Source organism: Sodiomyces alkalinus (assembly GCF_003711515.1).
Source record: "Sodiomyces alkalinus F11 unplaced genomic scaffold SODALscaffold_7, whole genome shotgun sequence".
Taxonomy (NCBI): Eukaryota; Fungi; Ascomycota; class Sordariomycetes; order Glomerellales; family Plectosphaerellaceae; genus Sodiomyces; species Sodiomyces alkalinus.
Window position 1 is genome coordinate 416,667 of NW_021167085.1, and position 14,645 is coordinate 431,311.

Below are 14,645 nucleotides of genomic sequence, written 5' to 3' on the forward strand. Positions count from 1 at the left end.
GTTGTGCCCCGCCTTGCAGGTTACTGTCTTCCATCACGAAAGCGCCTTTCAGCACACGTCCCAACATTCGACCTAGCCCTAGTCGACCCTCGTCCCATTCTCCTCGACCTTATTTACGTCTTCCTACCACCGCCCGCATCAGCAACATGGCTACCCTAGGTGCCGAGCATGCTGACAAGAAGCACAAGGTGACGGTTATCGGCTCCGGTAACTGGTACGTATGCCCAAGAACTTTTCGGCACGAACACCTCGGAACCTGCTAACACCAACGCAGGGGCTCGACAATTTCCAAAATCGTCGCCGAGAATACCAAGGAGTATCCCGACATATTTGAAGAGGAGGTGCAGATGTGGGTGTACGAGGAAGAGGTCACGCTGCCCTCGGATTCTCCTCACTACGACCCGGCCATTGGCGACAAGCCGCAAAACCTCACCCACATCATCAACACCTACCATGAGAATATCAAGTACCTCCCCGGCGTCCGGCTGCCTTCCAACCTCGTTGCCAACCCTTCCGTCGTCGATGCCGCCCGGGACGCCACGATTTTGATATTCAACCTCCCCCATCAGTTCATCCACTCCGTATGCGACAAGCTCCGCGGCCACATCCTCCCCTTTGCCCGCGGCATATCCTGCATCAAGGGCGTGAACGTCAGCGATGACGGCATTTCGCTGTTCTCCGAGTGGATCGGCGACGGCCTAGGCATCTACGTCGGAGCCCTCTCCGGCGCCAACATTGCGTCCGAGATCGCCGCCGAGAAGTGGTCCGAGACCACGATTGCCTACGACCCTCCCCCGATGGACAACTCGCGCGTCCCTTCTCCTCGCGCCACGTCGCGATCCCCCTGCCATGGCTGCGCCCAGGCAAACGGAGACGGAAACGGAGACGGCAGGGCCGCCAGCGCAAACATCGTCGATCGGCTCCAGGCCCTCACGCCGGCCGACATGCAGCACAAGGACGCACGCGGCCGCACGTCCAAGACCAAGCTCACCCCGCTCCCGGCCGTCTACCCGCCGCTCGACCACGACACGTTCAAGCGGCTCTTCCACCGGTCGTACTTCCACGTGCGCATGGTCTCGGACGTGGCGGGCGTCTCGCTGGGCGGCGCCCTCAAAAACATCGTCGCCATCGCCGCCGGCTTCGTCGACGGCCGCGGCTGGGGCGACAACGCCAAGGCGGCCATCATGCGCGTCGGCCTGCTCGAGATGGTCAAGTTCGGCCAGGAGTTCTTCGGCGAGACCGTCCGCACGGGCACCTTCACCGAGGAGAGCGCCGGTGTGGCCGACCTCATCACCAGCTGCAGCGGCGGCCGCAACTTCCGCTGTGCGCGCAAGGCCGTGCTCGAGGGCCTCAGCGTGCAGGAGGTCGAGGCGCGCGAGCTGAACGGGCAGAAGCTCCAGGGTACCAGCACCGCGGCTGAGGTGAACAGCTTCCTCAAGGCGCGCGGGCTGGAGTTGGAGTACCCGCTCTTCACCGCCGTTCATGAGATTCTGGAGGGCCGACACAGCGTTGACGATATTCCCAGCCTTGTCTCGGACAACTAATTCAACGGGGTGACGGATGCATGTTGGTAAAAAGAAAGAATCGCGACGGAAGAAGCGTTGGCGTTTCGGGTCACGCGTTGAGCGGCAAGCTTCGCGGGTTCCAAAGCGGTGTGGGAGAGTGCATGGCATGGCATGTATTTGATATCCTCTTGCTATGATACTTCTTAATCTTATTGCCTTTAATGCCAATCGAACGAGAATTAGGGGCATGTCCGACCTTGGGAGGAGAAACATGGCATCAGACAACCATAAGGTACCTGAGGGACTTCTGAGGTACGTACCTGAATTACTGAACACTTCGTATGACCTAATACCTAACAGTAGGTACTGTTGGTTATTTTCGTGGGTTGCTTATTAGGTAAGTAAGGTAGCATTGGTGCCTAGTTACCTACGGAAGTACACGTGCAGAATCCTGACACTTGGCCATGGCCCCTGACCCCTGACCGCGCAGGTCTCGTTCTCGCCCAATCTTGAGGCTGGCTTCCACCACGCGCAACCTCAAGTCCTCAAACTGAACCTCATTCTCAAAGTTCTCGAAAGGAAGGTCGCTGCGGCCTCCAGGTCAGGGTTCCTCTGACCTCTCTCTACCGACATATCGAGTGAAAAGGAAAAGACCCTCCTGCTGCAGGTGCATCCCAAACTAGGCCTAGGTAATCCCACGCTGCCACGCAAGACAACCCGTTATCCGCCCTCTACCGCCACCATATCATGGAAGGGCCAGGTCGGCCAGATGAGTCCCAACCAGGCCGGTGCCTGCAGGTGGCCTGCGCCATCTAACGGGTCGACGCCACTTCAGCCATGGATAAAAAGACCACTGTCGCCCCTTCATCTCGCGGCGTCATGGCCCTCCCTGTGCTGCCACTCTGCTCCCCTCCAGCTTCCCCCGGCCACGATGAGTCTGCGCTCTCTTTCCATTTCTGTGGCCCTCAGCCTCTTCGGCTCGCTCGCTTTCCACCCCCGGCTGACGACAGCCGCTGCCGTCGAACTGAAACTCAACGTCACGGCCGTCACGCCGGGCCTCATCGCATCGGACTGGACGTCGGTCTACTACTCCGAGTCCCGCCCGCTGCTCATTACCAACGATGGCGGCACTGCCACGGGCGGTGTTCACGTGTGGGATATTGATGGCGGGTCGTCGCCACTGGAACGCGTGAAGAGTCTTAACCCGGGCCGGACTAAGCTTAGTGCTGTGGTCTACGATGTTGGGGGAAGGGATGTCCTTGTGTCTATTCCTCAGACGACTTCGATGCTGAGCGTCTATGAGTTGCCGGACGTGGAAAAGATTCAGGATGCTGGGTTCTTTGCCCTGGGGGATTGGACTGCGTTGTGCTCGTGGAAGAGTGGGAGTGGGAATAGCTACCTCTTTCTCTTTGGGAAGCGGCATGGTGTTCAATTTCTTGTCCGTGAGAAGGGAGACTCTATTGAGATTGTCGAGGTATTTCATTTCTTTCTCTTTCCTCTTCTCTGTTATTTCTTTCTTTTCTTCCCCCACACTGCAGAATGCTGACTGACTGTAACAAGATCCAAGCATTTGACGTCCCCATGGAATTTGCGGGCTGTGCCGTCTCGCAAACTCACGGCAAGCTCTTCCTGACTCCTGACGATGCTGAGGAGATCTACCACTTTGATCTCGCAGAGTCAACGGCGAAACCCGAATTTTCAGTCCTCGGAAAAGCGGAGGACACGGTCACCGGAGTCGCCGCCTATGCTCCCAAGGACTCGACTGCCAACGACTACCTCTTTGTGGCGCTCGAAGACGTCATCGCCGTGTACCAGTATCCGTTCGAGCAAATCGGCACGATCCAGCTGACCGGACTCGAAGACATCGAGATCGAGGCCCTCAGCATCTATCAAGCTCCGACATCCAAGTATCCCAACGGCATCATTGCCTTTGCCGCCGAGGCCGAAGACTTTGAAGGGTTTGCCTTCAGCTCTCTTGAAGGCGTGCTGGAAGGGCTCGGCATCGAAGTGAACACGGCGTTCCATCCCGGTTTCCCGGCCGGTTGCCGCAAACACGACCCTATTTGCGACGCTTGCTCCGGCCACGGATTCTGCATCGGCGGTGCTACCAACTTGGCCGGATGTGATTGCTTTGCCGGGTCGGTGGGCGAGAGCTGCCAGGCCATCACCTGCCAAAACGACTGTTCGGGCCATGGGACATGCGTCGGTCCTAACCTCTGCCAATGCGACGCCCAATGGGGCGGGCTTCACTGCTCCTTCTTGGTGGTGGCGGCGGCTTACGAGACGGAGGCGAACGGCGGAGAAGACGCTGACGACCCGGCTATCTGGATATCCCCTGTTTCTCCTGAGCGTTCTCGCATCGTCGCGACGACCAAGTCCGAGGCGGGACAGGGGCTTACCGTCTATGATCTTGCGGGCAGAGTTGTGCAGGATTTCGAGGCGGGCCGGCCCAATAATGTGGACATGATATATGGCTTTCGAGCGGGCAACCGGACTGTTGACCTTGCCTATGCTGCTTGCCGTGCGGACAACACACTCTGGTAGGTTAAAAAAGGGGACAAGAAAAGGCAGGCACCTATCCCTCAAAGCTAACGCATGATTCCTAGCATCTTTGAAATGACCCCCGAGGGGATATTGACCGACATCCCCGGCGGCATCCAGCCTTCTCACGTCGAGGATGCAGTCTACGGATCCTGCGTCTACCGCTCCAAGAAGACCGGCAAGCAGTACCTCTTTGTAAACGAAAAGTCGGGCCGCTACAGGCAACTCGAGCTGACCTCCACCCCCAACGGCACGCTGGAGACCACACTAGTCCGCGAATTCGTAGCCGGAGCGGGCGGCCAAGTCGAAGGCTGCGTGGCGGACGACGACAACGGGTGGCTCTTCCTCGGCGAGGAGCCCTCGGGCCTCTGGCGGTACGGCGCCGAGCCCGGCCCGGACGCGGACGCGGACGACCCCCCTTTCCGCATCGACTGGGTCGGCGACGGCACCATCTGGGGCGACGTGGAAGGGGTGACGCTCGTGCAGGGGAAGACGCCGGACCGCGGGTTCATCCTGGTGTCGTCGCAGGGCGTCAACGCTTTCAACGTGTACCGGAGGGCGCATCCGCACGAACGTGTCATGACTTTTACCGTCGCGGCGTCGGCGGACGGGCGGATCGATGCGGTTACGAACGCGGATGGCGTTGCTGCCGTTCCTGTCCATCTGGGGCCCGCGTTCCCCCACGGTTTGGTCGTTGTTCATGACGACGCTAATGAGCTTCCTGGGGGTGGCACGGACGAACATGCTAGCTACAAGCTGATTGGGCTGGGGGAGATTCTGGGCGCCGAAGCCTTCAGGGAGCTGAACTTGTTGGATGAGATTGACCCGAGCTGGGATCCCCGGGCTTGAGGGGGGGGAGAGGCGGGGTTGGGTTTGTTTGATTTTGGTGGCTGGGCGGTCAACGGGCGTAGTGGACTCGTCTCGCTTTGCCACCCCAATCTCGGCTTTCATGGTCGGTATCGAGTATCAATAGAATATGAGAATAGTGTCTGTTCGTGGGTTGAACAACGTTCCGTCTCCACCATGTCCCGCAGACGGGGTTATCTCGATTGGTTGGCAAGGGCTATCCGTCCCTTGTCTCTCCTCGTTTTCCTCTCTGGCAGTCCCCTCTGGCCTCGAAATATGTTGTACGTCGGCAATGCGGCAATGATTCTGCTTCGCAGTGTCATATCTGGACTCGTAGACTCCGAACGGACAGGCGGACAGGATTCATGCAGCATGGGCTGAGTAGACCGTCCCTGCGTCTCAATACATCTAACGTACTACGCCCCTGACATAGAACGAGTTATTTTAGAAGATTTGAGACAGCTTCCAAGGCCTCTTTTCTCTATTTCTTGCAGTCTTGTATCACCAAAAGACGCAGACATATCCGAATGTTGATATACAGACTGTCTCTGATTCTAAGCAGGGCTAGAGATCCTCGTCCACTTGCCTATCTCCCTGACTTTTTTCCCTTTCCGTCTTCTTCGTCAATTGCATTTTCATATCTTCCTTTGACATCTGGGATGGTGGTGGGAAGTGAAGTTGGGGCAACCAATCATTCCTAGCCCCTATTTCCTATTCAGGGGCTGAATAGAGCCTCAATAGGGGTATCAATAAGCCGAGAGCAACCACACTCTCTTTCATAACACACACATAACACACGCCCAGAATTGGAAACTTTACTCGGCAAACTCGGAAAAGCAAAGTAGGACCGAGTAAATGTCGGTAATCAAAGTAGAGCACTCCACCTGCCACAGCTGCTTTGAACAACGTGACCGGGATACTCGGTGAACATGGAGATAGTAACGTGGAGATACAAAGATGAACTTGGTGTTAGACTCGACATAAACGGGAATAGGTCTTTGCCCCCCCCCCCCTTCCCTCGAACGTCTTTGTGAGGTTCTGGTTTGTTCTTTCGCTTCCACCCCAGACTTTTGTGCCTTCCATTGCCCGAATAAGGGGTCAATAAGCCACTGGTGCTATGGGTTACCGCAAAGGGAGCAGGGACCTACAATGAGCATCGTTGTACAGAGACATGGCCTTTGCTCCAACACGAGTATCAAGGGAATTTGTTTGTCTCATGATGCCCCTCGCTTCGTCGGGAAGAGAATAGTTAGCCTGTTTATCTTTGATGTAGGCCAATATCTGAACGCGAACATCGCTTGGTGGTTGTTGGGACTCGGGAGGGGGGCACTGGGGGCTATTGGCAACGTCCCCGGGTTTTTTTTGTTCTGGCTGGGTGGGTTGCCATCTTATTGGGGCCCCTTTGAGGCTATTCAACCCAACAGCCACTATTAGCCCCCTGAACAATGGTCAATAGGAAGCAGGCTCAGGTTGAACAACACCAAGCTATTCGAGCTATATATCTATCCTCATGATGTGCCATCTGAAGTCTTGTGGTCTTCCCTTCCTCACCCGTCCCAGTCCAGTTATCTCTAGAAGATCAAAATAAGACAAGGCTGCACACGAACCGACTGGCTTCGGACAAGTATTTTTCTCCTTCGACGAGTCCATCTCTCAACCTACCTTCTCGTCTTCATCTTCAACAAAATCACAACGAGCATCCAAGATGAAGGTCCTCGCCACTATTGCCCTCTTTGTGGCGGCCGCTAACGCCGCGGCCCTCGCTGTCCCCGAGCCGAACCCCCAGGCCTGCACCAAGCCCGGGCAGCCTTGCTGGAAGAACCGCCGTGCCGCAGAGCCGACTGCCGTTGCCGAGCCTTTCGCCGAACCGGAGCCTCAGGCCTGCACCAAGCCCGGCCAGCCCTGCTGGAAGAACAAGCGTGCCCCCGAGCCAACGGCCATGCCCGAGCCTGTTGCCATCGCCGAGCCCGAACCCCAGGCCTGCACCAAGCCCGGCCAACCGTGCTGGAAGAACAAGCGTGCCCCGGAACCGGTGGCCGAACCTGAGCCCCAGGCCTGCACCAAGCCCGGCCAGCCCTGCTGGAAGAACCGCCGCGCGGCCGAGCCGACTGCCATCGCCGAGCCTTTCGCCGAACCGGAGCCTCAGGCCTGCACCAAGCCCGGCCAGCCCTGCTGGAAGAACAAGCGTGCCCCGGAGCCAACGGCCATGCCCGAGCCAGTGGCCATCGCAGAGCCCGAGCCCCAGGCATGCACCAAGCCCGGTCAACCGTGCTGGAAGAACAAGCGTGCCGCCGAGCCGACCGCTGTCGCTGAGCCCGTCGCCATCGCCGAGCCCGAACCCCAGGCCTGCACCAAGCCTGGCCAGCCATGCTGGAAGCGTGCTGCTGAGCCTACCTCGGGGTTCTAGACGGAGCCGCCGCCCCATGTATGTACACGTCCCCTTGTTTGATGCGAGAAGTTGTTTCTAACGAGACTTGTGCCCCAGGTTGTCGAGACGTGGCGACCATTTCTCACCCTTTCTCGCGATTCCATGTATAGGGGACACACAACGAAGCCATTGCTTCGCCGTAGAAGGCTACAAACCCGCTGGACTGTAACACAGGACGGGTTTATTCGATTCTCCAACTTCAGCCACCAAGGGTAGGGTATAAGGGGGAAGGAGAAAATGAGATTACTTTTGGAAAAGGACCTCCCTGGCTGTTTGTTCTTCTTTTGTGAACTTCCACGGCGGTATATTGATGGATTGGGTGGGAAATCAATGCCGCTTTTTTCTTCTTCTTTTCTCTCTCCTTCTTCGGTTCCTTGCTGTAATTAGCAGAGTCCGGGTCACAAAGAGTTGGGGAGTTTGGCTTGATATAGGAGTTTGCTTGCTCAGCTGTCCTGACTTGTAGGAACAGGATGAGCAGAGGAGAGGCTTTATCTTCGTCTGTCTCGTCCAGTCTCTAATCGAATCGGCCGGCAGTCTCATTGTTTGGTTCCTTGCCCCATGATGCATGCGAAGTCGTGAAATGCCTTGTCTTAATGCCAGGCACCGTAGGCCCGAGTGATACACACAGGACGAAACGAGCAACTGGGCTGGATTTGTCCCAGAACAAGGACCCCGTGATGCGTGAAGATGGACGGAAGAACCTCTTCTGTCTAGCTCTACGTGGGCTTCGGCTTCATCTTTGGCTTCGACCGCACCAGCCAGCATCACTGGAGACGGAAGTCATACGTGTACTACACATACGAAAGATCAGCAACTCCTCGCCATATGTACGTTCAATCATTGCGATCCTTCCCATCTGCCCAAAGGCGAAAAGCACCGCACCCAAGATTGTTCGCTTTTCTCTCCATTCTATCACCAGTCTTTAATGGTCATGGATTTGACGAAGCAAACCTCGCACCAAAGTATGAGAATCTGAATGTTTTCTTTGCGTTGTTCATATAGAATGAAGAGGGAAAGAAGAAGAAAAATTCGAGGCTGCGGCTGGATAAAGATTTTTGAAGAGGATGGAGGTTCGTGGTAAAAGTCCGGTTAAACTGTGGAGGTCGGGTATAGCCGGCCCTTTTGCGAAGCTGGGGGGAGCGGAGTACAAAGGTAATAAGTTTATCCGTACTCCGGACCGACATCGTCATACCCGAGCACAGGTACGTCCATGCCTTACCCATCTCTCCTGTCTCCCAGTTCATACATGTGAACAACAACCCAGCTTACCAGACCCGTCTCCCTTCACCGATTCACGCGACACCGAATATCCACTGCCTCGTCCTCTCAGCCAGCCCGAATCGCAAGACTGCTGCTGTTGGTTGACATGGCCACGGAGACTCTCCCAAGATTCCTGCTACCGCGGCTCAGCTGGAACACAACCGTTGCACCCGCAAGATCGTTGCGACCCTTAGCAGCCTTACCCGTCACTAGACCTAGCCACCAGAGGTCACGGCCGTTCTTCCATGGGGGGGCATCCTCGTCAAGATGTCAGGACAGGAGCTTCGCGCCGCCGATAGGAAGCCCAAGCTCAACCTCCATCCTACAGAGCCAGTCGATCCGGAGAGCGTTCCATGCAACGCCCACCAGGCAACGCGATCACCACTTTGACACCCTCAAGTTCGTCCAACGGCTTAAGAGCGAAGGGTTCACCGAAGAGCAAGCCGCCGCCATGATGAAAGTCCTAAACGACGTCATCGAAGAGAGGTACGTTACGCACCTCTCCCTTTCTGTCCTCTTGTTTTTACTATGTTTCTACTCGCGTGGCACAAGCTGACACGTCCTTTCCAGCATCCAAAACCTGACCCGCACAATGGTCCTCCGCGAAGACGCCGCCAAGGCAACCTACACGCAAAAAGTCGACTTCGCCAAGCTCCGCTCCGAGCTCCTCTCCGCCGACAGCACCGAGTCCAACGCCACGCGCGCCGCCCACGAGAAGCTCTCCAACGACATCGCCAAGCTGAGCTCGCGCCTGCGCGACGAGATTGGCCGCACCCAGGCCAGCGTCCGCCTCGACCTCAACCTCGAGAAGGGCCGCATCCGCGAGGAGGCCGTGAGCCAGGAGCTCAAGATCAAGGAAACCGAGACGAAGATCGAGCAGGAGGTCGCCGCGCTCCGGGAGAAGCTCGAGCAGGTCAAGTTTCAGACCTTGCAGTGGCTTATGGGCGTCTGCACGGGCTTTGCCGCGCTGTTGCTCGGTGCGTGGAGGTTGCTTATGTGAATGGCTTCCGGTTCATCTAGGGATGGGGGGTTTTCTTTGTAAATATTCATATGATGTACGAGCTTTGATTCAAAACGGTTGTATGTACCCATGTACGTACGACAGTATCGACCATGTTCTAACCTTGACCACTCCCAAAAATCTTATCCGTACGCGTGTGCCTTTCCCACACAATACTCCCATCCGTCTTCCGCTTAAAGTGGACGATCCGATGCTGAGGGATGAATTCCTCCTCGGTCAGGTCAGAGTGCCAAGACCCAAGACCCTTCTCCTGCACCCCCTCAAACCGATCCAAGTAACCAACGACATAGTCCTCGCTATCCAAGTTCGGATCCCACCGGAGGCGGTTCATCACATCCAACGCGCTTCGAAGCTTCCCTGCCCCCTCCGGCTTGGGCCTCGCCGGCAACCTCCGCGGCCCGGCAGCGGTCCCGTCCGCCAACGTCACGTCCTCAGCATCAGCAGCAGCATCAGCATCCACCTCCTCCTCCTCATCTTCATCGAACAAAAACTCATCTTCCGAATCATCTTCCCCGTCCGCGGCATAGAGGCCCCATGCCCGGCCGTCGAGGCGAAGCGGCCCCAGTTTCGCGCCCCGGACGACCGACGTCTCGAACCACGAGGTCGAGGCATCGAAGTATCGACCGTCTTCGCGGATGCGGCGTTCGAATAGATTCAGAACGTGGCGGAGTCGGGACATGGTGGCTTCGACGTCTTCGCGTCCGGCAGCGGCAGCAGCGGCTCGGCTCAGGCCGATGAGGTAGAGGCCCCGGTAGTTGTCGTCTGTTTCCTCTTCGGAGGCGGCGTCGACGAAGCGTTGGGGCCAGATTCTCGCAGAGAGATCCTTGACTTGGATGCTTATGTCTATTTTTTCCCCCTTTTGGTCAGCGAGATGGACTTGGTCAATATGTTGGCTAGGGAAGGGTTTTATGACACAACGTACCCACGAGCAGGCTGATGCAGCGTGATTCCAACCAGCCTAGCAGCTTGCTGCCTTTCTCCAACGACTTCCCCCAGTACTGGATGCTAAGCTTGACGTAGGAGGGATATGCCTTCAGAAAATCAGACGTGCCCGACGAAGATCCCACCGATACCGAATCGTGACTTCCGAGGAGTCCAGCCCAATCCACGCCCGGCCGGGACAGATACTCATTGGCTTTCTGGAGCTCGGCAGCTATGGTGCTGACGTTGGGTTTGGAAGCCGCCGTGGCCGCATTCAGAATCGGCCCATGCCACCCGAGGAGACACAAGGGCTCCCGGAAGGTTCGGTGATACCTGAGGCTTTTGTGGAAGAAAGGGTCAAACACGGCGTGCTTTTCCCAATCGAAACTCGAGTAGTGATCGAAGAACGTGGCGAGGAGGTCCGGGGTCGACACGGGCCCGTTCTGCTGCCAGATCATCTTGCAGATTCGGACGAGCAGGATCGAGATGTGGATGCCTCCAAGGAATCCAAATTTGGCTGCGTAAATTCCGCGTTCTCTGGCCCAGCACTTGACGAGACGATGGGCGATTCGGTATTGAGCAAGGTCCGGGATGGATCGTTTCAAGTAGGACAGATCTCGTGCCGGCTTGAGCTTGATCAGAGACTCGGGCTTCAGTTTGAAGGCTGCGTCAGTTGGTGGGCGCTTCATGATGTCTAGCCACCTGATTTTCACCGTCCAGTTAGCCTTCATACGGAGACGGGAAGGGTGAAGGAAGTTGCTTTTAAAGGGAGCACTCACCTCTCGGCGATATGGCTTGCCTGGCAGTATTGCAGATCGACCTTGATGCCCAATACGTCCAGCTCCATCATGACTCCCGTATTCGCCCTCACGGTACGAAGAAGACGCATGCCGGAGCTGCATTTCCTGATGCTAAGCTTGGCCAGGCGGAAGAATGTCCGCGGCTGCACAGACCCAATGCAGAGACAGTCAAGATCCGAGTCGGGTGACCAAACACCAAGGCCGTACGATCCTAGCGGGACCAAGATCGTGACGACTCGACCTCGCGTGGCTGCCGTAGAACCTAGGGGGCCGGTTTCAAGCAACACCTCCTTCAATAGGTCGAGCGCCTTGGTTCGAGCCGTCTCATCTTCACCGGTCGGGAGAGCTCGCCTGTCGCGGAGAAGATCACCGAGGGCGCCAGAGTCCGAGAGGTGGTTGGGCGCATGCTTGAGGGCCACTGGCACCACGGGAAGAAGACTACTATTCGACGCCGGCGCGCCCTTTGACGGCTCGGTCTGCCTGCGCAGCAAACAGCGGATGCCCCAATGATCGCTCGCGTAGGTTGCGCCGTCGCGCTCGTTTGACGGAGCGGTAAGGAAGCCGAACATGTTGAATGCCGCGGGATAACACATGGCCCCCTCCGTCTTGAGCAAGATTCGGTCGTATCGCTGCGGCCGGCCGCTCAGTTTGTTGCCGGATGCTGCGGTGGATTTGGCAGCCTCCGGGTTGTTCGGCGGGTCGAACGTCGCGCCCTGTTCGCCTTCGAAGAGTTCCGCTGCGGACGCGTGGAGCTTCATGTCGTCGGAGGACTCGCCCACCTCGGTCCGAGCGGCGGCCCAGGTATCTGTGAGTCCGGCTTGGGAGACGAGGGAGTCGAATCCCCTGATCTCGGCCGCCGCTCGTTCGGAGATGGCTTTGGATTCCAGGGCGACATGTAACGTGCGGTACGAGGTCGTAACGTTCAAGTCGCCGGCGATGATCCACGGGTTGCACAGATCATGCTGGTTCTTTAGATATGTTAGGATGTGGTGGAACTCGCCCGTCCTGGCATGGACGAGGTCGTCTGTTAGCCCCTGACTCAGGTGACAGCCCGCCACGACCAAGGGCTGTGGGGTGCCATCTTCAGCTTTGGTTCCCAGGTCGTCAAATACCGCGATGCAAGCCCCCTTGTGGCTGCGGCGGAAGGGAAGATAGCGCCAGACGAAGCGGTGTTTGCTCAGCACTACGACGTTGAGAAAGTTGGGAAGCGGGCCAGCAGAGGGTTGATGAGGTGGCGGATGGGAGACATGGCGATAATGGTCACGCACGTCCTTGTTCTCTAGCAGGTAGGACAAGAAGTCGTCGGTGACTTCCTGCAAGACGAGGATGTCGGCCAAGGCCGTAGGTGAGAGGAGGTTCTCGACGAGGAGCGGATAGCGGACTTTTGACGGAGGCGAAGTAAACTCGGCGAGGACATTATAGCTCGCCACAACTAGGTGCTCTGGTAGGTCCACTGGTAGATCCGCTGGCAGATCCACGGCTGTGTTGTCGAGCTTAGGGGAGGTTTCAGGAGATACCCAGAGTCCTTGATGGTCCGAATACTGGTGTGCAGGTCGTATGGTACTCGGTGATCCGGGGCCGACTGATGATGCGTAGAAGGGAGTTGGGTCGATGCGGTCGAGTGAGAGTAGGTCGAGGTGGATGGTTCCCCATGGTAGCATGACGCCCGAGTCGTTCCGCACCAGCACGGATAGCTGGTTACACTCCCACTGGATCTTTGGTAAGAGTTTGGCTTTCTCGAGAAACGATCTGTGGGCGTCTGACCCGGGTGCAGCCTCACACTGGCCGACGGTCATATGGAGCCTGTAAGAGTCTCCATCTTGTCGCCCCAGCGCCCTAATGATGTCGGAGCGAAGGTCCTCGATTTGGTTCGTGGTATTCGCGTTACCGTCGAAGAGGAAGAATGTGCTTCCATGCTCACGCGGGAAGCAATCTGCCGAGTCCAGAAAGAGGGTGGTGCTCAGCCCGTCCGAACCCCGTGGTTCTTCTTTCGGGAGGCGCCCGCGCAAAGAGGAGAGAACCTGATCCAGCGTTGGACCAAGGTCGCGTGGAGGAACGAAGGGGTAGACGAGGTTGACGTGTGGTGGCCACCTTCCGAACGTTTTGTCGTTGGCTTGGCGGAAGTTCTCGACGGTATTCCACTGATGGCGGGGTGGGATGAAGCACAAGGCCGTGTCATACTTTGTGTTGCGCTTCCAGTTGGTCTCGGTCTCGTTCGTCATGACGGCCGGCTCTGATGAATTACCTATAAGAAAGATGAGATATAGAGATGGAGGAGTTGTTGGATCTAAAAGTGTGAGGAGACTTCCAGTAAAGCACACTTGGCCGAGGGGAGGGGGGACGGCGAGATGTTATATGTCGGCATTCCTTTGCATTCTTCCTAACCAGATCTTCAATTCTGTAAATTACCAAGGCCATAAATGGCGACCGAGCACCCTCCATTGACCAGCAGAACATGAAGTCGCAGTCATTCGGGACAGAAGAAAGCGGGGAGAGCTTGGGTTGAGTCATCCCGGGGTCAAGGGGGGTTCTGATTGAAATAGAAACAGATGAATGACTCTAAAGAGGAAGCAATAATACAATAATATCCTCGTCTTCTGTCTTCTGTCTTCTGAGCCCTTGTTAGTTTCGGATCAAGAGTTTCTCATATAGCGTAGAGGCTCTATTGCCATATTGCCAGAACTGCACAGAGAGAATCCGGCAAACTACTTGTACCTTATGAAGTAGTACACGTATGTGCCCACACAGTACGAATTACGGTGAGCTGTCTGGTTCATTGAGCCACTGGGTGTATTAGCTCCTAAGGTAGGTACCTTAGGTAATCGTACACCGTTCCGCTAATTGGTTCCTGTACTTTCGTGCAAGAGTCGCGTCGATCTGTCCCGATTGACGCAGTTGCTCTTCATTGGCTTGAGCTCGAAAAGCAAAGCCAACCAGTCATCGAAACCGGAGCTCCTCAAAGGGGAGATCACGTGAGTATTGCTCGCACGGGCCTCCCTACGGTGTACAGGTACTTCGTAATTATCTTTATATCTTTAGGCAGTAGAATACCTAGGTACGTACCGTTACCAAATGGTGACCTAGAATGATTAGGGAGTGGGCAGGGGCAACCGACCTGACCAGTCGCGAGCAGGAACCACCAAGTCTGCTTGCACCTTACGTATCCTCTCTCGTATCTTCGCATCTTCCACTTGCTTCATCTCTTCTAAACAAAAAACCTCCCCCCCATCATTTTCCTTTGCTATATCCCCCCGTTTGCCCACCAGATTGCCATCCCTGGCGGCGCATCTAAACGAGATCACGTACTCTACCGCCATTTTTCC

General features: G+C 56.6%; 5 protein-coding genes across 5 annotated transcripts; 4 read left to right on the forward strand and 1 right to left on the reverse strand.

Moving 5' to 3' along the window:
• Positions 1-146: 146 nt before the first annotated feature.
• SODALDRAFT_280288 (glycerol-3-phosphate dehydrogenase) lies at positions 147-1,544 on the forward strand (the record flags this gene model as incomplete). Its single annotated transcript, XM_028608227.1, has 2 exons — positions 147-214; positions 275-1,544. The coding sequence occupies 2 exons, from the start codon at positions 147-149 to the stop codon at positions 1,542-1,544; spliced, it is 1,338 nt and encodes a 445-aa protein (XP_028464987.1).
• Positions 1,545-2,436: 892 nt separating this feature from the next.
• SODALDRAFT_280059 (3-phytase) lies at positions 2,437-4,895 on the forward strand (the record flags this gene model as incomplete). The annotated part of the gene is made up of 3 exons (XM_028608212.1): positions 2,437-2,979; positions 3,066-4,045; positions 4,112-4,895. 3 exons carry the CDS (start codon positions 2,437-2,439, stop codon positions 4,893-4,895), a joined length of 2,307 nt encoding a protein of 768 aa, XP_028464988.1.
• Positions 4,896-6,597: 1,702 nt separating this feature from the next.
• On the forward strand, positions 6,598-7,299 carry SODALDRAFT_324829 (hypothetical protein; the record flags this gene model as incomplete). The annotated part of the gene is made up of 1 exon (XM_028609933.1): positions 6,598-7,299. The coding sequence occupies one exon, from the start codon at positions 6,598-6,600 to the stop codon at positions 7,297-7,299; it is 702 nt and encodes a 233-aa protein (XP_028464989.1).
• Positions 7,300-8,554: 1,255 nt separating this feature from the next.
• SODALDRAFT_297177 (DUF1640-domain-containing protein) lies at positions 8,555-9,698 on the forward strand. The gene is made up of 2 exons (XM_028608817.1): positions 8,555-9,066; positions 9,151-9,698. The coding sequence occupies exons 1-2, from the start codon at positions 8,687-8,689 to the stop codon at positions 9,578-9,580; spliced, it is 810 nt and encodes a 269-aa protein (XP_028464990.1). The 5' UTR covers positions 8,555-8,686; the 3' UTR covers positions 9,581-9,698.
• On the reverse strand, positions 9,636-13,849 carry SODALDRAFT_334261 (hypothetical protein). The gene is made up of 3 exons (XM_028612157.1): positions 11,302-13,849; positions 10,524-11,224; positions 9,636-10,444 (listed from the first exon to the last, which is right to left on the reverse strand). The coding sequence occupies exons 1-3, from the start codon at positions 13,542-13,544 to the stop codon at positions 9,699-9,701; spliced, it is 3,690 nt and encodes a 1,229-aa protein (XP_028464991.1). The 5' UTR covers positions 13,545-13,849; the 3' UTR covers positions 9,636-9,698.
• Between the last annotated feature and the right edge of the window lie 796 nt (positions 13,850-14,645).

Excerpts from the sequence above, each read along its gene's own strand:
- SODALDRAFT_297177 (XM_028608817.1), top strand. The coding sequence starts at position 8,687 with ATGGCCACGGAGACTCTCCCAAGATTCCTGCTACCGCGGCTCAGCTGG. Across the intron at positions 9,067-9,150 it reads AACGACGTCATCGAAGAGAG|CATCCAAAACCTGACCCGCA; the intron begins GTACGTTACGCA and ends CGTCCTTTCCAG.
- SODALDRAFT_334261 (XM_028612157.1), bottom strand. The coding sequence starts at position 13,544 with ATGACGAACGAGACCGAGACCAACTGGAAGCGCAACACAAAGTATGAC. Across the intron at positions 11,225-11,301 it reads GCAAGCCATATCGCCGAGAG|GTGGCTAGACATCATGAAGC; the intron begins GTGAGTGCTCCC and ends GGTGAAAATCAG. Across the intron at positions 10,445-10,523 it reads CTGCATCAGCCTGCTCGTGG|ACATAAGCATCCAAGTCAAG; the intron begins GTACGTTGTGTC and ends GGGAAAAAATAG.